Below are 20,129 nucleotides of genomic sequence, written 5' to 3' on the forward strand. Positions count from 1 at the left end.
TTGATTGGTTGGGTTCTTTTTTTTTTTTTTTGTATTTTTGGGGTTTTTTGTGGGAGTTTTTGTTTGGTTTTTTGTGGTTTTGTTTGGTTTTTTTTGTTGGTTGGGGTGGGGTTTTTTGGTGTTTTTTTGGTTTTGGGTTTTTTTGGTTTTTGGGTTTTTTTTGGTTGTTGTTGGGTTTTGTTTTTGTTTTTTTTTTTTGTCTTGCCAAGGTTACAGGAATCCACCCAGAATGCAAAATTTTCCAGCAGGTGGTCAAAGAGGAGGCTCTGTGCTCAGAACACAACGAATCAGCCTCACCTGATCTTAAAGGTAAAGGTCCTGATGGGCATCCCCTGCCTTGGAATGTCTCACATTGCTGAAGTTTTCTTTATTTACATCCAAAACCCCAAAGAAACTCCCCCAGAGGGTGCTGAAGACCCTAATGAAATTGTACCAGATTGGGAATCATTCCAGTCTGGTGAAAATATTCTTTTGGGGGGGAAAAAGTTAAAGAAAATCCCAATTTATTCAAAATGTTACATTTTTACAATTTTAAACATTATTTATTTGCTTGTAAAGATTTATTGGGGTGGTGTTCAGAAGTGTATCAGATGATACAAATTTTGAAAACTAAAATGAACACAAAACAAAGCCTGTAAAATATATTTAGAATGCTGTGTAAGGTATTCCCTCCTGGGGTTTTGAAAACACGCTTAGAAATAACTCAACATGGAATTTCTAAATGTTCAGACTCTTTCAAAAAGCCAGCCATGTTTTATTCTGGTCAGTTTTGCTTAGAAAAATTTGAATCCACCTCAGTGAGATTTTTCAGTTCCATGAATTTTAAGATGTTTTTTGTCTGCAGAGGAATTATGAGACAAAGATTCTTCATGCATTTGGTTGGGATAGAATTTTTAGAAGCACTTGGAAGTCTGCCTTTAGCACCCTGGTGAAAATCAGAGTCTAACCCCAAAATATTTCCTTTGTCTTTCATATTATTCTGCAGAGTTTCCAATCACTCCCTTGCTTCATGTGCCTCTTCTAGTTTCCTATTTTATTTTGGTGCTATTTCTCACATACACTTTAATAAAGTCCAAAATGCCTCTTGGACACATTTTGCACTTAGAACACACAGTAACCCACCACAAAAAATCTATATATATATAGATTAATCTATATTAATCTATATATATAGGTATAAATATAATCTATATTAATCTATATATATATAGGTATAAATTAGGCATTTTCAAAAATTGTTACCTTCATTACAGGATGTCATTCCAGCATCTTCCTCTTCAACGTAAAAATAATGACATGGGTTTAGAATCCTGTTTGTAACAAAATAAATAAAAATCTCTGAGAGTTCTGTAAAACTTTTTCAAAATCTTCAACCTTGTTTACTCTGAGCTTCTCAAAGCTCCCCTTTCCACCTTTTATTCTCCAGATAAGACTTTAATGAAAAGTCTGTTCTGATATTTACAGCCTTTCTCAATCTATTTTGGGATTAAATATTAAAGCTGGGGAAAATTTGCAAAAAAAAAAAATTGGCCTGTTGGTAAATATGGGAAAATCCAAAAACTGTGAACATCATTTAAGTTTAATTTAAATTTAATTTATCCCAAATATTTTATCTGGAGGATAAAGCTACACTAAGATAGGTACAAGTCCATTGCTTGTGTTTCAGTTTTCAGGAACTCAGCAAGACAAAGAGAGGGATCACAGTTTGTAGAGTCAAACCTCAGCAGTCACAGAGAATCTGTGCTGGAGTCAGTCTGCATGGCAGAGATTTTACTCTGAAGTAGTTCCACGTTATTCTTGTACAGAGCAGTGTCCAGTGAATGCCACCAGCAGAACCCCAGGTGAAATTTCTCTAATTTTGGAGCAGATGTGTAAAATAGGTCAAATGAATCAAGTCCTAACTCCACCTTTTTTTTTTTTTTTCCCCTTCACTGTCTAAAAATTCCTGGGTTACTGAACAAGACTTTAATATCCATGGTGTCAACACTCATGCATACAATTCCTACTGCACTTTTCTTTGTGGAGTTTTGGGTGACTTGGACACCACCAGGCTCTTGAAAACCTTGGATGAAAAATTCCCTTTCATCCCCTGCACTCAGCAGTTTCTTTGCTATAAACTGTAGAAGTCACTGGAAATAAATCATTTCTATGACTTAAGACATGCAGGTTCTGTTCCTGCACAAGGTCACACGAATAGAATTTTTAACTCCACATTGCCAAATAAAATAGATTTTTAGACCCAGCCCCTCAAATCCACCAAGCTTTTCTAAGAAAAAAACACTTCAGCTGCTAAGTGTAAGTGTGGGGGCCACTGCATGTCTAAGTGGGGCTGATATTACCTGGCCTCATTAATTTGACAATTAGCAGCTGAGTTTAGGCTGTAATCATCAGTGAGAGCCAGGTGTCTGCAGAGTGTGATTCATCCTGTCCTCAGGAAGAAGGCACCAATATTTGGGATGAATCAGCTCTGGAAAGCTCTGTCTCTTTCTGTTCACAAAAAGAACATAACTGAAATTAGCTGACTTATTTGAGACAATTAAAGTTACAGCTAATGAATGAGGGCCTCTGTTTTCCCTGGAAAATTGGGTACACCAGGAATTTCATCCTCCCCATGGTGATGTGAGGATAATTCTGTGGGAGATTCTCAGGACTATCCTTTTGAGAGTCAGTCAGGAACTTTGCTCAGCTACAGGCAAGTATTGCTTCCACATTTCAACTTGACAACTTCAGATTTGCCTCGTCATCCGTCGCAGAGAAGAATCATGGAAGGAAATAACATCTCCCAGCCCAACTTTATATAAACCCTGCTTTATATCCCCCTTATGACTACCTAGAGATTAGTTTTGGTTAGAGCCTGATGCTTTTTTTTTATCGTTCCAGGCGCATTTACATGCTGGCAATTTTTCTGCGCTGCCCCCACGCCCACTCGCCAGCAGCTTGAAGCCTCAGTGTGATGCAGCTGTGACAAAGCTGTGATTCACTGAAACTTCTGCAAATCCTTTTCAGGGAACTCAGAGCCAGTAGCACACCCTGTGTCATCAGCCAGCAGTCTCTGCTTTAGGGAACCTCATGAATTCCACATTCAGACCCACTCCCAGTGGGGGTCATTTATTATAATGCTGAGATGTTCTAGTTTGGGATGAATTTAATCCCTTTGGAAATCCATCACAAAAATGCCATTGATTGCCTAAGACTGGGACTTCAGCCCTTGTTTCCTTTAAGCCAAGTGAAATTGGTAGATTTTAAACATGAAATAAAGAGGCTAATGCTGAGTTTTAATTTCAGTTAGACTCTGTAATGAGGAATCTCAAGGAACGAGAAAGGAGTAATGAGAAATCTCGAGTGCTAATCATTATTCAATACTTTTATTTCAGTGGCTTTTTTTTGTTTTGACAAGAGAAAAGAGCTCCAATTGATTTGACTTTGGGATTGTGTCTGCTTGAATTTCAGGTACATTCTCTCATGAGATAAGGAGGGGGAAAGTCCAGCTGGAATACCAAGTGTGAGCAAGGATGCATTCAAGGAGAAAAGGAAAACACTCCTCTCCTTCATTTGCAGAGCTGCACGTCCTGCTGTGGCTCTTCTTGCATGTGAATGAGTGGGAAAGCCACAGACAGTCTCATTATGGAAGATCAAATGTGTGATGTTCTCTGTGATTTTCTTTATTTAGAGGCACTTTTTTTTTTACAGGATGTGCCAGAGATTGGGATGGTTTAACCTGCTGGCCCAGAGCCACTTTTGGGGAAGTGGTTAGAATTCCCTGCCCACGATTTTTTGAAGAATTCACCAGTACACATGGCAAGATTTTTTTCCTATTCTTCTTATCCCTATTTTTTAAAATTTTATTTTAAGTTAACTCTAGTGGTTGAGGATTCCTTCATATTTTCCTGATTTACAATGTTCTTATGTCAGTCAGCATTCAGTAATTATCCAGATACACATTGCAGCTTGGGGTCAATATTGACACTCTTGTGTTTTGTGTTGTGCTCTACTGAATTATTTAATCCCTTTGGTGATGTAGATACAATGGACAATTGCACCATGCTGCTAAATTTATAAAGGGATGTCCTAGAATCACTGATTTATAAAACTGTACATTAATTAATATTACAAAGAATCTCCTAAGGTCAGCCAGTACAATCTTGCAGTCAGAGCAGGACCAAGATCAAAAATTTTATGGAGCTTCCAGCCTGGAAAAGATGGCTCAGGGCTTTGCCCAAAATCCCAAAATATGTTGTGAATATATAATTTGATTTCCTCTGTGGAAGGAATGAATTTGCAGAGTTGATTTCCCATATGAAATGCTCAAGTCCCACTGCATCTTGAAATGACTGGGAACATGTCCCTCAATTTTTTAAAGGGTAGATATAGAGAATATTGTCATTCTCACAGCTAATCTCACTGAACATGACTCAACCTGTAAGTCCCTAGCTTAGGAATCAAAGGGGTGATAAGAAATTGTTGCTACTCATCAAAACTTAAAGAACAGCAGCACCAGCACCCCAAATTAATTCTCTGCTGTGTTTTCCCATGGAAGGTTTCCTTCAGAGGAACTGCACACAGGAGGAATATTGGTCAGAGCCATTCCCACCATACACCATTGCCTGTGGCTTTGATGAAGGTTCCAGTAAAGAACCTGAGGATCAGGTGAGAGTTTCATTTCTTGCTTCTGAACATCTCCTGAGTAGCTGGATGCTCCACACATCTGAAAATTACCCGTTTTCAGTGCTAAACCCAAAACTTTTAGGTATACTTAGAACTCGTTTAACAAATTAGGTTTAACATAAAGCAAGTGAGCAGCAGTCAGCACTTTCCTCTTCATCCAAAAGTCTCCTCTTGGTTAAACTCATGCTTAGTTCACCTGTCCAAACTAAGATTTGGTTCTCTGACAGAGGTGATATAAATCCTCATCATGCACACATTTCCCAGGGAAACCCTACCCGCCTGTCTTCAGTTTTGTTTATTGGGGTTTTTATTTTCAGGGAAAATTACTTTGTATCCTTCCTATTTTTTTCCAGATTTTCTTTGATTCATGGAAGAAATATTTCTTAACTTTATAATCTGGTGGTCAATACACATCCTTAGGAGGGAACTCTTGGATGCCACTGAGTATTTGCCCACTTTATCTCAGGTATTCAGTGGAGAAGGAAATGAATATTTTTCCTCTCTGACAATCATCATTCATGCTCAATTAAGCTTCATAATTTCTTTCACATCCACATCTTGATATGATTTAAATTTCCACATTCCTCCTCATCCTACTGGAGTTCATATCTGGAGCTCAATGACCTTCTGTAAATAAGAATATTTGTGCTTTGCACTTTGGGGAAAGAGAAATGTTTTTAAAGCTTAAATAAATGCTTAGAAAATTTAAATAACTGCTTAAAAGCCTTCTAGAAAGATGCTGGAAATAATCTGAACAGTTCAGAGGGATGTAAATTCATAAAAGGAGGTGCATTCTGGAGCACACACCTCCAGCCCACATGGGATTTCTCCCACAAGACTAAACTCACTCTCCAGGTGGCTTCTCCAAGCAGTCCCTGGATTATGCTAAGCCAGGCATAATTTCTGGCTGGTCTCAGCTAAAATCAAGCAAGGAGCTATATTTATATTTCACAATGATAGCAGATTTCTGCACAGGGCTGCTGTCTGTGCTCTGCTTGTGTTTAGTTTATTATTCCTGTCAAATCCACAATGTTTGACTACAAAAGGAAGATAAGATCAGCAATCTCTGCTGCACTGCACACATAGGGAAGTGAGTAAAAATCTCAATTGTGTCCTAATAGAACCACTTGCTTTGTATTTTGTATGTGCAGTGAGCACTTATGATGTTTTTTGTACTTAGTGTTCTTTCTTAATCCGTCCTACAAAACCGGATAAAATAATTGAAACACTTGGTTATTAAATTAAATAACCTCTTTTCTAATGTTCATCTGTGTTTTGAAAATACTGTATAAAAGATCAGGACTATTGCAGAAACACCAGGATGATTCATATCATGTCAGGGTTACAAGATCTCTTTATGGATCTATTTAAAATTGCTAATTTGTTGTCTCAGCCTAGAATTGCAGCCTTTTGGATAAACAGATTTGGGATCAGTAAGAGAACAAAGTGTCCACTGGGTTTATAAGGAGGAAATTTGACTGGGTTCAGAGAATTTAGTGTCTTGGGATTTTAAACAATTAGGTGATCTTGTAGTGAATCAGAATAAAATTTGCATATTAAAGCCATGTAAACAAGCTTTTTTTTTTTTTTAGAACATAGATTAGGATTTGTTAGGATATAGGTCTTAATTGAAAACAAGGGAATTACAAAAAAAATTTACAGTGCTACAATACACAGCAAGGAAGAATTGTCCAGAGAATTAAGGACTGTGAGGTGATTTCCTTGGTTTTTAATTACCTTCACAACCTGATGTAACTCTTTATCAATGTTTCAGCTTTCTCACCAGCAAATTGAGAGTTTTATTTCTCTTGCAGCTATAGCTGTTTATGAAAATCAATACTTATTGAATTTGGCCCAGGTCTAAAGCGAGAGCTTCACAAATCTCCCACCAGAACGTTTCAGTGCTCCAGAGTTTTTATGTACTGACACGAGAAAAGGTGTTTACATATCACAGTTAGTATTTTCCTGCAGAACATGCTCAGAGGGGTCAGATGAGCCTTTGGAGTGTGAAACTTCTCTCCTGTGTAGGGTTAAGTAAGACTCAAAGGAAAACTTTTTCTTAGTGGTGGAAAATCCTGAAACAGATCTCGAGCATGAAAAACAAAGATTGTGGACTGAGTGAGGGAAATGTGTCCCAGTGGAATGAGCACCCCAGGATGCATCCAGCACCACCACCTGCATTGGGCTGTGTCTTTTTTTCCCCACAGAAATCCTATTATTCTGCATTTTGGCGTGTCTACACCGCTGGCTATGCAGCATCCGTGACTTCGCTCATTACAGCTCTAATTGTCTTTGCTGCCTTCAGGTAAATATAAATGGGCTTTTTCTCAGCATGCCTAAGACAATTTCTCTCAGATTCTCTGTGCTTTTGTTTTGTGGGATTTTTTTATGGTTGTTTTCTAATCATTCTAGGATAAAACTCCTTTGGTGGTGGTGGGTCCTTCTCTACTCGTGCTGCAATTTTTTAAATGTTAAAACAACCAAGCTGGGCAGTCTCTGTTAATCTCCTTAATGACACCATACTGTGGAAATGCTCAAACTTTAGATCAATTTTCACATTTTTTTGATCATTCCTACAGTGCATGGCAGGACAGACTCTGCAGAAACATTATCTCATGTCCTGTAAACAGAGTTTCCTAAATTGTCCATTCCCTCTGTGAAAGGCCATTGCTTCCATAACTGAGAGCTATAAAAAAGAGATTTAATTAAATTTCAATGCCTCATTTGATGATGTTGGTTATTAGGAAGCGGATCTGGGGTTTGGCTGAGGCAGAGCACAGAGAATCTCCCTGACTGGAGGGGCTTGGCAGTCTCAAAGGCCCTTACAGAGCGACCCAGGAGCACGAGGCTGATATGTCCAAACCTTGAGGGACATTCCTTCAGCTCAAAGCAAAATGTGTACAGGGCAGTCTAGGGAAAGGGAATCACAGGAATATTGGGCTGGAAAAGACATCTAAGATCAAGTCCAACCATTAACCCAGCACTGCCGAGTCCATCACTAACCCAGGACCCCGAGCACCACAGCTACTTGTGTTTTAAATTCCCAGAGAGGTGGGGACTCAACTGATGCCTTGTGAGGCTCCCTGGAACAGAGTCTAGACAGTGTTAAAGGAATAAAGTAGGGATTTATTAAAAGCCTCAATGGATACACCTTGGGCAAAGCCTGGCCCTGGCTCCACCCAAGATGGACCCAAGATGGATGCTAGGTCACGAGTTTTCACACTTTTATAAGTTTTGGTCCATTTCCATATTGGGGTTAATTATCCAATTACAGCTTCAGGTTATGCAGTCCCCTCCTCCCAGTCTGCTCTCCTCAATTTGCTGGTTTTTTTTTTTCTTTTTGGGCCTGAAGCTGCAATGGTGTCCTTGGTTCTGGGGCTGGAAAAGGATGGTTTTGTGTGACTGAACTGAAGAGAACTTGCTAACACTTTATATGAAGTTCAGAGTTATACACCTATGCAGTACAGAATCTGGAAAACATGAAAGCTAAAACTTAAGGCATCACAACCCCTTCCCTGGGCAGCCTGTGCCAGTAGTGATAACCCTTTCCATAGAGACATTTTCCCTAATATCCAATGTCAATTTGGGTGACTGCCACAACCTGAGACCTTCTCCTCTTGTCCTGTCCTTGTTACCTGGGGGAACAAGGCTCCACCTGGCTGTCCCCTCCTGTCAGGAGCTGTGCAGACCCACAGGGTCCCCCCTGAGCCTCCTTTTCTCCGGGCTGAGCCCCTTTCCCAGCCCCCTCAGCTGCTTCCCCTTGGATTAATGCAGTTTAGGGCAACTGCTCTGGCAGCCATCCCATACCATGTGACTGACACCAATTCAATACTTCCTTTGATCCAAAAGGGGCTGAAAAACCTGATTCAAGCTTCTTCAATAAAAAAAGTTATCAAAAATCATTAAGAGGGATTGTCATAATCCAGCCCAAGACTCCCACAGTTACTCTCTGCTTCTGGCATCTCCTTTAAATGTGTGGTGATCCAAGGATAATTATCCTGGAATTTTTATTAGCTGAAAAAGGTAACAGCTTCTCTGCTCCCTCCTGTCTCTCTGTCTGCCTCTCAAATAGTGACAGATCATTTATTGCTTGGCAAGGTGTCTGCAGTCTCGTGTGCTCCTGTTTGACTTTTGATGAGACCCTGAGAAACTTCTCTCAAAGAACAATTTTTATTTTCTCTTTCCATGCCAGAAAATTCCACTGCACACGGAATTACATCCACATGCACCTGTTTGTCTCCTTTATCTTGAGAGCAGTTGCTGTTTTCACCAAAGATGCTGTTTTGTTTGCAGATGAAACTATGGACCACTGCCTCATGTCCACGGTACTGAACCTCCCCTCTTTCTCTCATCCTTGACTGAACATTTAATTCTTTACCTGAAGGCAACAGGGAGATATTTTCATCCTATTTCTCCTATTGCTAAAACTGAAATATTTAAACAAACAATATTATGTAAACCCAAAGACCAAGTGCTAAGGCTGCACTCAGCTTTGATATTTAAGTCTGTTGACTCCAATAAAGCTCTAACAGTTTCTCCCAGTAAAGAATTTAATCTATGAGAAAAAAACCAAAAAACAATATTTCCCTTTCAAAAATCTAAAATAAAGTTAATTTCAATTATGAAGTCCTAAACATACAGAAATTTTGTTGTTTCTTTGTTCTTGTGTGGCAACATTGAATTTTGCCTACACTTCTATAGAAACCAACCATAACAAGAGTAGACCTAAAAGGTTTTTCTTTGCACTTCCAGGTTGCTTGTAAGGCTGCTGTGGCCTTCTTCCAGTTCAGTATTTTAGCCAATTTCTTCTGGCTTCTCATTGAAGGGATCTACCTGCAAACCCTGCTGCTGCTGACCTTTGTTTCCAACAAGAAGTTTGTGTGGTGGTTCATATTTACTGGCTGGGGTTAGTACTCCCTTCCTCCTAGTTCCCTTCGGTATTTCTGGCTGTTTGCAGGATTGAATAAAAATCTGTGTTTTGAGGTGAAATGAGTCTGTCAAAAGTGACACTTTACAGAGGGAAGTGCCCCGTTCATCCAGCACTGCTGTGTCATTGTATTCCCTTTTATATCTCAGTTATTTGCACCATGGTGGTGAATAATCCAGGCCTCAAGAGGATGAGTGATATGGCTGGATAATATCCTAGAAAGATCTTGAATTCCTCCACTGACTAAAGAACTTTGGGGGACTAAGTTGCCTTTTGTTTTTAGCAAGCAGAATTTGACAGATTAATCTTAAATCATGTGAGTCCAGGCCTAGGAATCAAACAGCTCTGTTTTTCCTTTATTTTCAGAGATCTCCTGACTTTAAGGAATGTTTTGAGGTGATACAGCAATTGAAGTTATCTCTGATATTCAGACTAGGAATGTGAAATAAACAGGATTTCGTTCACCGCTCAGAATTGTTGATTGTGACTCTCAGATATTCCCATGTCTCACCTTGGCTGGTCTAAACTGCAGACACCCAAACTGAGTAGTTACAATGACATTTTTTGACTTAGAAGTGAAATCCAAATTATACTGAATAAATATTAATTTATCCTTCACCTTTAGATTTTTAGACTTTATTTAATGTAATCAAAATTTTTTTTGGAGCTATTCCAAATAGGGTTGTCTGAAAGTAGACTCTCAGCCCTTGATTAATCATGGCCAACTTGAGATAAGAAAGCAAACAACTCAATTAATAATGTGATAATCCTCATCTCCTTCTGCAATCAGTGGAAGGTGAGAGATACCTCAGGGATAACTCTCATCTTAGATGATGTGGAGGGAAATATTTATTTTCATTAATTAAAAAGCCAACTTGAATTTAACAAGGTCCCAGCTTAAAGGAGTTGAGCAAACGGCAAAAATTTGGAAGGACAAATTCTGAGCCCTTCCCACTCATCTCAAATGATACTTAGAAAGAAATTCCCTATATTTCTGTAGGTTCCCCTGTTTCACACTAGAATCCCTTTTGTGACAGCTTTGAAAGTCACTTAGTCTTTGGAAATTCAATTCCACAGGAGGAGAGAAAAAGCAATTTCTGCTTTATAGGCCTTAAAAATCCCCAGTCAGAAACGTAGGACAGAAGAATAAGCAGTGATAAAGCAAGGCTAGAAATCACTGGATACAGATAAATTTTCATGGAATTCTTATCAACCGATTGTTCTGGGGTGATTAGTAGAATCTCTAGGACAAAAGTATGAACTCTTCCAGCTGCTGTACAAAGGGTCTTTGTTGGCCACAATCCAGAAGATAAAAGAGCCCCAGCTAAATAAATGCTTACCTCAGCTTCATAAGTGCTTGTAATTCCTACCCCAGCCTTCAAGAAATTATTTACATTTATTTCTGAAAATGTGGTTTCACAAAATCCCCTATTCTCCTTCGTTATGATTTCATTCTCCTGCCCTTTTATTCCTTTCTTTTTTTTTCCCTTTCCCTGAACTACAAATTAAATTCTTCCATAAAGTTATTGAAAATTGTCTGACCCATAAATTGACCTTTAATCCACCCTGCTGCACTGTGAACCTGTGGTGGTGTTTGCAAGGGTCCCAGGATGAGGGAAGAGATGAAAAATCTTGACTCCATGTTTCAGAAGGCTGATTTATTATTTTATGATATATATTAAAAGAAAATTATATACTAAAACGATACTAAAAGAATAGAAGAAAGGATTTCATTGGAGGTCTAGCAAGGAATAGAAAGGAATGATAATAAAATTTTGTGGCTGACCAGAGTCCAGACACAGCTGGACTGTGATTGGTCATCAAGTAAAAACAACTCACATGGACCAATCAAAGATGCACCTGTTGCATTCCACAGCAGCAGATAATCATTTTTTCATTTCGTTTCTGAGGCTTCTCAACTTCTCAGGAGAAAAAAATCCTAGCAGAGGATTTTTCAAAAAATATGTCCATGACATGAGCCTATTGGAATAAAGATTCAGTGGGACAGGATATTCAAACCAACCCTTGTGTTCCTGTTGGTTTGCTCAGGAGCTCCCACTGCTGTGATGTTTGCTTGGGTCCTCACACGAATCCATCAACAGAACACTGGGTAAGTCAGAGCTGGGATAAGGAACACAAGTGCTGTTTTTATGGTGTTCTGTTTTTCTGAGAGGGTAAAAAGATGTGTACAGAAAAAGGTAAGGGAGATAACTCATGATTCAAAATTGTACCTCTCATTTTTACAGTTTGTACATAAGTGACAAAATACCTTAGGTCTTTTTATTTTTATGTCCATACATGGGGTAAGAAAACCTGGAAATATCATATTAACTATTGAAATTTCATTTAAGTTCCCTAATGCCCAGTCCTTGAAATAATTGTATTTCAAGAAAATTGCTGTTTCTTTATAAATTCAGCCATAAATAACTAACCCTAATCTCTTCAAAGCAGAACTTCCCAAACAATCAACATTGTCTTCAGTAGTTTCTTCTTTGGTTTCCAGTCAATTATTTTATTTTATTTTTATCTGTATCTTTTAACATGAGCCCCAGATAGAAATATTGTTTCTGTATGCTCTAACTGTCCTGTTTTCTGTGCTGTAAACTATCCTGAAGGCTTTCAGATCATTTCACGTCAGCTGGAAAAGATTCTATTTTATACCCACCTGCTCAAAACTCAGGAGAGTTGAATAAGAAGTTGACTTGAGAGTGGTAAGAAGAGCAGGAAAGAAGCTTAAAAAAATACAAATGTGGTTTTTTTACTTAGCTTTGCTTCTTCAATCTGTGATTCTTCTTGCTGATTGAATTTTCTTTAGTTTAGACTACAGGGAAACCAGGGATATTTAGACAGTGATATAAACTTAGTGTCCACCACTTTCCTTTCCTGTGGCAGAAGTGCTTTTGTGTGTTATGGGAACCTCCCAGAGTACAGATAAAAAACAACTGGTTTTGTTTGTTCTTTCAGATGTTGGGATGATGATGAAAATGGAGTGGTGTTATGGATCATCAAAGGCCCCATCCTGCTAACTGTATTAGTAAGGTTCTTTATTTTCCCTTGAGTTTCTGCATATAGATAATTTTATCTAGTGTGCTTTTAAAATGAGTTCTTATGATTGTAACTTAAGACAAAAAAAAACCTCTCCCTTATCCACAGATTTATACCACCTGAATTTAGGGAGGGAGCAATCCGGTTTTTAGATCTGTATCTGGTATAATCCCTGTCACAAACAATGATGAGAACAGGGGGGACTTTTTTAGATAATTTAAAAATCTTAATTTAAAATCTAAATTTAAAGTTCTGAGCAGAAGTACAAGGCATTAATATCAGACACAAAGTGATATTAAGATGTGTTGGTCTACAATAATTCAATATAACTTTCACCATATTTTATGTACAATTATATTTTGGTGGGAAATATAATTATTATTTGTAAAGCTATTGACCTGAGCTGAGAAGGGATAAGCACTGGTTTATAGCAGTGCAGCTCCTAAAAGTGGGGATTTTTAGTTATTTGTATCAACTGGAAACATGTCCTGGATTGTAGTAAATTTACAGATTTTGTCTTGTCTTTACAGATTAACTTTATTATATTCATTAATGTGATCAGGATTCTAGTCCATAAATTGAAATCCCAGGAGGGAGGAGGGAGCCATTCAAGCCACTTTGTGTAAGTATTTCTGTGTCTCTTAGGTCTGACCTGTTCTAACTGCTGCAAGGAATTTTTTATGGGTAGGAGAACAGAATGATCTGCTCCTCTTCTAATAGATAGAGAAGAAATGACAATGTGAACTTTCTTTTTCATCCCAAATATCACATGTCATTTTTATTTCAGAGCAAAAAGGGTGGGGTGCATATGTCAGGGACAAAGAGAAAAGTAAAACAATAAAGTATAAAACTTCAAAAGCTTGAAAGTGTTAAAACCAAATGTCAGGTGATTAATCCATCTCACTCCCAGTCCTTTCCACACAAATGGCCACATAGAGAAAGATGCAGTAACAGGATAAACTCTTTGCAGTAACAGGATAAATTCTTTCCAGTAACAGGATAAATTAAATAGAGAAAAAATAAAATATATATAAATAAAATAAAATAGATAAAAATAAATAGAGAAAGATGCAGTAACAGGACTAAGCCTGGTCCTGGCTGTGTACAAACCCCTCACAACCACTGGGGATCCCACCAGTGCAGTCACAAGACCTTTCCACAACTTCTCCAAATTTCTTCATCCAAACGAATGCAGCTGCCTCCATTTGGAGCTGTTCTCTGAATTTTAAAATATTCCTACATACAATTGCTGTCACTCGTTCCCTGTTTCTAACAGTGCCTTGTTCTTTAATTCTTGCATTTCCAGGAGACTTGCAAAGTCCACGTTACTGTTGATCCCCCTCTTTGGGGTGCACTACATTGTGTTTGCATTTTTCCCTGAGAGCACTGGGCTGGAGGCTCGGCTTTACATCGAGCTGGGCCTGGGCTCATTTCAGGTAAGGTGGGCAAAAATTGAACAGCCCTGACATGTTTGGTCTGTGCCACCCTGTGGTGGTGTTTGAGGGTCCCCAGGACGAGGGAGGAGATGAGAATCTTGACTCCATGTTTCAGAAGGCTGATTTATTATTTTATTATATATAATGTTATATTATATTATATTAAAAGAAAATTATATACTAAAACTATACTAAAGAAAGGGAGAGGAGACATCAGAAAGCTAGAAAGGAATGAATAATAAAATCTTGTGACTGACCAGAGTCCTGACACGGCTGGACTTGTGATTGGTCATCAAGTAAAAACAATTCACATGTAAACGATTCTCCAAATCACATTCCAGAGGAGAAAAGCATGGAGAAGCCAAGGTTTCTCATCTTGCCAGGAGAAGAAACCGTGGCAAAAGGATTTTTCATAACTATGTCAGTGACACCACCCCACTTCAGGCTGGTTCTTAGAGCAGGATTTATCAATGCATCCAAATTCAATGCACACATCCCATCTCACTCCTTCATGAGCTCTTCTGTTGTTTGCTCCCTTATTATTTGAAATCTCTGGGTCAGACTTTGTATGAATAATCACCAAATAAATAAAATATCTATGCTTATTGAATAACAATGACAGAACACCGTGAAGACCGGTCTGTGGATTAAGGTGAACCGATTGAAAATTATTTCACACGTAATAACAATAAGAGGGGTGGTGAATAAGAGGACATAAACACCTGCTCTGCCCTTACCCTTCAGGTGTAGTGAGCCATGTTAATATCTCATTGTTGATTTTGCTGTTCCACTACTCAGAGCATGGATTTGAGAGGGTCAGGGCCTGTGTGTGGTACATTTTGTACTGAATAGCTGATTTATTTTCCCATTCCTTTTCCCCTGTACCCCACCACAACTTGTCCACATTGACATGTGTTGCAAATGATGTCTCTTCCATGCTTGCCTTATCCGAGGGAGAATTTGTTTGTAGGATACAGTGAACAGCAAGTTAATCTTTTTTGTCTCTGGACAAGGGCAATAATAAATATAAAATGTCACCAGTCCGCTGAGAAATTTAATTCTATTATGAAAACTCAATAAAGTGTCACACTGCCTGAACTCCAATAGAAAGCTGGGAAATATGCATTTTTGTTGTCCTACACACACTGTGAATGAAACTCGATGTTCGGTATTGATTCCAGATTTTATATCCGTGTTTTTTCTCTCCCTACCCTCCCTGTCCTAGGGTTTTGTTGTTGCTCTCCTATATTGCTTCTCAAATGCAGAGGTGAGTAGCAAGTACATGAGATTATCAAAACCTTTAAAACTCACAGCTCCCTCTCGTTTTTTAATTTCTTTTCCTATTTTCAGAACAGATCTGTCTTTGATCTGCTCCTGAAACCATGGCATCCCCACATCTTTCTTTGTCCCTTGGTGGCTTTGTTGACTTTATTTGTATTCATACAGTTCTGGCAGGAGGACACAAAATAAACTTTGAAGCAATGACCCTTTAAAAATGGTTGCTGAGTTTCCTGTCAGGGCACTTTTCTCCTGATTTATGTTTGATAGCTATCGTGATGATGGCTCAATGGAAAGCTTGTAGAGCTCCTCACTTGATCTAGATTTATTTTCTCCTGGTGACTTTCTTCATTTCCCCCTTTCCTTTCTCCTTTCCTCTTTCCTTTTCCCCTTCTCACTTTACTTTTTCTCCTTTCCCTTTCTTCTTTCTCCCTTTCCCCTCTTCTCTTTCCCTTTCCTCTTTTCCCTTTCTCTTTCCTATTTGCCCCTTCCCTTTCTTTGCCCCTTTTTTCTTTCTCCTTTCCTCCTTTCCCCTTTCCCTTTTCCCCTTTCCCTTTTCCCCTTTCCCTTTTCTCCTTTCCTTTTTCCCCTTTCCCTTTTCTCCTTTCCTTTTTCCCCTTTCCCTTTTCCCTTTTCCCCTTTCCCTTTTCCCCTTTCCCTTTTCCCCTTTCCCTTTTCCCCTTTCCCTTTTCCCCTTTCCCTTTCCTTTCCCCCTTTCCCTTTCCCTTTTCCTCTTTCTCCTTTCCCTTTCCTATTTCTCTTTTCCCTTTCCCTTTTCCAGGTCTGCTCATGCAATCAAGACTTTTGTTCAAATATTTCTTTCCTGTTTTATAACACTTTTAGAATTTGGCTAAACTCCCTGCAGTACAATGTAGTGAGCCTATCATTTAAAAAACCTCACCAAATTTGCTGGCACTTTCCCCCAAAAGAACAGAACAAATCAAAACTGATGACAAAACGTAAAACTGCATCTCATCCTCAGAAAAGGGAATAAATGAGTTCAGAATGACACACTAATGGCGCCTCAGTCTCTGCAGTGGTTTAAACTTGGACAATTCTCATAGAGCAGAGAATTATTAATGTTGGAAAAGGCCTCCAAGTCCCAGCTGTGCCTGATGCCCACCTTGTCCCCAGGCCAGAGCACTCAGTGCCACCTCCAGGGATGGGCACTCCAAACCTCTCTGGGCAGCCCCTGCCACGGCCTGAGCGCCCTTTCCATGGGGAAATTCCTGCTGGTGTCCAACTGATCCTCCCGTGGAACAACTTGAGACTGTTCCCTCTCCTCCTGTCCCTGTTCCCTGGGAGAAGAGGCCAACTCCCACCTACAACCTCATCTCAGGGAGTTGTGGAGACCAAGAAACCTCCTTTTCTCCAGGCTGAGCTCCTCAGCTGCTCCTGACAGGATTTATTCTCCAGTCCCTGCATCCCTTCACTGGACACACTCCAGCACCTCACAGGAACGGCTAAAAGGAGGTGCAAGGTGCAAGTAACCCTACCTAAGAGTAGCTACCTATGAGTAATTCCTAAACTATGTTCATTACTTAGGAAAACAATTTATCATGGCCATTCTGAGAGAGTGCTTACAAGACTTAGCTGTGAATACAGAAAGCCCTACTTCCAACCTGCCTTCTGTATCACAGACTCCTTGCCAGCAGCCTTTTAATTGCTTCAGCAGCCTTTTAATAGCTTGCATATTGTACCCCACAATACAGAAATGCAGTAGGTGTTAAAAACAGGACAGGCAGAGCCTGATCTCTGGCCCCAAGATGAAGCTGGGCTGGCTTTTTTCCACATTTCTTAGGGATAACTTCTCCTGGAGCAGCTTGGCCACTCATTACCACTTGGCAGTGCATCTGTTGTAGTTCCTTGCAATCATAAAAACTAATTATTATTTTCTCTGTGTGTGTGTTTCTTCAGTTTTGAGTGTCTGTGACAATGTGAGAGACTGTGCTGCTGCCAGGAGAGGTGTTATGAGTAAGGATGAAACTGAGGGGTGTTGGAGGGCCCTGAGTTTGCTGGGACAGAGCTGGAATACTGGATTGGTGGAGGAAATGATGCAACTGGAACTGTATTCTTTCACCACTTACTAGCTATAAACTCACAATGTTCATACATTTTCTGTATCTGCACACAACATGCCGCAGCAGATCAACATTTCATGAATATTCAATAATTATGCAATGAATACTTCCATCTTCAAAGTTTTTTGTTTTATCTTTGAAAATGTTTACAGATTCTTCAGTGGATTCCTATTTCTGTCACAGCCTTTAGTCTCCTTTTCTACTTCAACATTTGATTCTGAAACCAGACCATTCATATGGCTTTACTTTACAGCCTTCTTCCTCAAACAAAACAAAATTGGTTCCAAAAAACCTTTCACCATGAACACAAGCCACTCTCAGCATTTTCTGTTCTGAGATCCACTTTGAAACCTTATAACCTGACAATAAGTCATATCAAAAATACAGGGTAGAAATTATGATTTTCAGAAGACATACTGTGGGATTGCACCCAAATAAAACTTTCAAATTACATTTCTGAAATAGATGATCTTTGATGACCTCTTATTTATTTGATTGTTGATTATTAAGATCCAGAGAGCCATCCATGAAGTTGTTGTACTCAGGGGTTGTTTGTGTGGTTAACAGGGAAAATTAAAGCAGAATAGGGGCCACCAAAATGATAAATATTGTCAGTGATCTGCCCTGATGGTCAAATGTACCTCTGCATGCCATCCTCAGATTTTTTGAAATTAAATCTGTTTCTTTTCAAAAGGTATAAGGACGGAGATCAAGTTCTTCTAAAAATGTGTTAAGGCTTAATCCTGGCTCATCTGGGCTAAGTACTCAGGCAGACTTTTAGGCATATCCAGTGTTCATTAAGCCTTAATTTTCTCTTTGTTTGTAGGTTCAAACTGAGCTGAAGAAGCAGCTGTGCAAGTGGCAGCACCAGGAGTACCTGACCTTCAGCCACAAGCACGGGGCTTTGTCCAGAGAAACCAGCCCAGTCAACTACGTCACCCAGCTCTCCCTGCTGGACAAAATCAGCCCCAAGAGGAGAACCTCTGTGCTCCAGGATGGTGTCACCACTGTCTGAGGGGCTCCAGCAGGACCAGTTGCTGGGACTCTGCAATGTTCCACCCACGAGGTGGCCAAACTGGGTCCTTTGTGGCTTTCCATAGTGTCAGGAGCTCTTGCTGCTAACAATGAAGGGATGGGACTATTTTTTGGGCTAAAAATGACTTACTACTCAGATAAACAGCAGCCTCAGAGATTTTAGAGGAGCAAACAGTTGTCCATAGCTCAAAGTAGTCACAAGTTCTTTGTTACAAGACAATATAGAACTTTCTAATCCAATAGATCTAATCCAACTGTCTAGTTGTTACAAGTTTTATTTTGCTTTTCTGATCTATCACCTTTACTTATTTCTCCTGGACTGCAGATACTTTTATCCAATGGCTTCTGTCACATGCACATCAGCTTCTATTATAACTTCTAAACTCTTAGTTTATCCTATACAACCACAGCCCTACATTATAAACCCTTCACTATCTTATCAGTACAGTTTTTTACTTAAGGCATATTCTTACTTACAACCATAGAAAAATAAGTTTATTATTTTTCTTCTTAATGTCTGTGTGCTTTATTTTTACATAAACACAGCCATCCATTCACTCTCTGAGTCCCAGTATCAATTCAGCTTTAAAAACCCTGTGTTCCAGTCCCTCAGTTTGCCCTGCTCTTGGTTAATTATTTAGGTCAGCAAATATTTGACTCCTGGAAATCTCTTTGCTGATTTTAGGTGCTTCATCTCTAGTTCTGTTAAAGCAGAGCTTAATTGTCCAGGCTTCTATAAATATGATTCTAATAAGTTATTTATTAATTAGGCATTTAACCCATCTGTTCCAATACCATATGTTTGTTGCAATGAGTAATTTTGTCTATTCTGACCTTCTTGTCAACTTTACTTGTAACCTCTGTTCCTGTGTTTTGTTGCTGAGCATAGTAATGAGAATTTGTATCCAAAATGTATGATGTACATCTATAAAATGCAAGTGGCAATTACAGCTGTGGTGAGCTTGTACATTTACTTCATGCCAGTTTGGATATTTCATTTGAGTTTGTACATTCAATTTGTGTCAGTTTGAATAATTCATTTGAGGCCTTATAAAATAAAAGGTTAATAATCCTGGGGAGTGCTAAAATTTCTTGCAGAAATATTTGGTTTGGGCTGTGAAAAGAACCCTGATCCCTTTTGGGTGACACACCTGAGTTCGTGTGGGTGTGTTAATGAGTCGGGAATGCTTCAGGCGGGGATGTTTTGTTTCTCAGAAGGCTGGGAGAGCAGCAAAAGTGTCTCAAGCCATGTTCAGCTGTGCTGTGTGTTCTGCGTGGAGCCACTGCCACCTCCTGGAGCTGGGTGTGTGCAGCCACAAAGCCAGGCAGGGCTCCCAAACCTCTCCTGAGTGAGCTTTAAACTACATCAGCTGCTTTCTCCTCCTCCAATCCCCTGGTGTCTTTTGGAGAGTTTAACTCTCCAGGAATTATTTTCAAATCCCTTTACAAACTACATGACACCCTGAGAAGATCAAAATCTACTTTTTCCATCTATTTTTTGTGGTGTTGCAGCAAAGACAGTTTGATAAGGTATCTGAAATTGCTAACTGAGAGTAGATTTCTAACTCTGATAATGTCAGCATGCTTTTTTAAGAAATTTTGATTTATTGGGCTCTAAATTAAAAGAAATCCTTCCAGCAGGCAGCTTTATCTATTTTGTAC

The 20,129-nt window shown here is 39.2% G+C and overlaps 1 protein-coding gene across 1 annotated transcript in view; it reads left to right on the plus strand.

The window, feature by feature from the left end:
- The window catches only part of LOC115901093 (vasoactive intestinal polypeptide receptor 1-like), a 29,523-nt gene extending 10,853 nt beyond the window's left edge, over positions 1 to 18,670 (plus strand). The window contains exons 2-13 of the mRNA XM_030943418.1: positions 210 to 309; positions 3,691 to 3,798; positions 4,538 to 4,647; positions 6,873 to 6,970; positions 8,858 to 8,990; positions 9,418 to 9,571; positions 11,642 to 11,702; positions 12,557 to 12,626; positions 13,168 to 13,259; positions 13,944 to 14,073; positions 15,299 to 15,340; positions 18,259 to 18,670. Of these exons, the coding sequence (XP_030799278.1) occupies positions 210 to 309; positions 3,691 to 3,798; positions 4,538 to 4,647; positions 6,873 to 6,970; positions 8,858 to 8,990; positions 9,418 to 9,571; positions 11,642 to 11,702; positions 12,557 to 12,626; positions 13,168 to 13,259; positions 13,944 to 14,073; positions 15,299 to 15,340; positions 18,259 to 18,447 (1,287 nt within the window). The 3' untranslated portion in view covers positions 18,448 to 18,670. The remainder of the gene's footprint in view (positions 1 to 209; positions 310 to 3,690; positions 3,799 to 4,537; positions 4,648 to 6,872; positions 6,971 to 8,857; positions 8,991 to 9,417; positions 9,572 to 11,641; positions 11,703 to 12,556; positions 12,627 to 13,167; positions 13,260 to 13,943; positions 14,074 to 15,298; positions 15,341 to 18,258) is intronic.
- The last annotated feature ends 1,459 nt before the right edge of the window (positions 18,671 to 20,129 follow it).

This window comes from Camarhynchus parvulus, chromosome 2 (assembly GCF_901933205.1).
Source record: "Camarhynchus parvulus chromosome 2, STF_HiC, whole genome shotgun sequence".
NCBI classification, from domain to species: domain Eukaryota; kingdom Metazoa; phylum Chordata; class Aves; order Passeriformes; family Thraupidae; genus Camarhynchus; species Camarhynchus parvulus.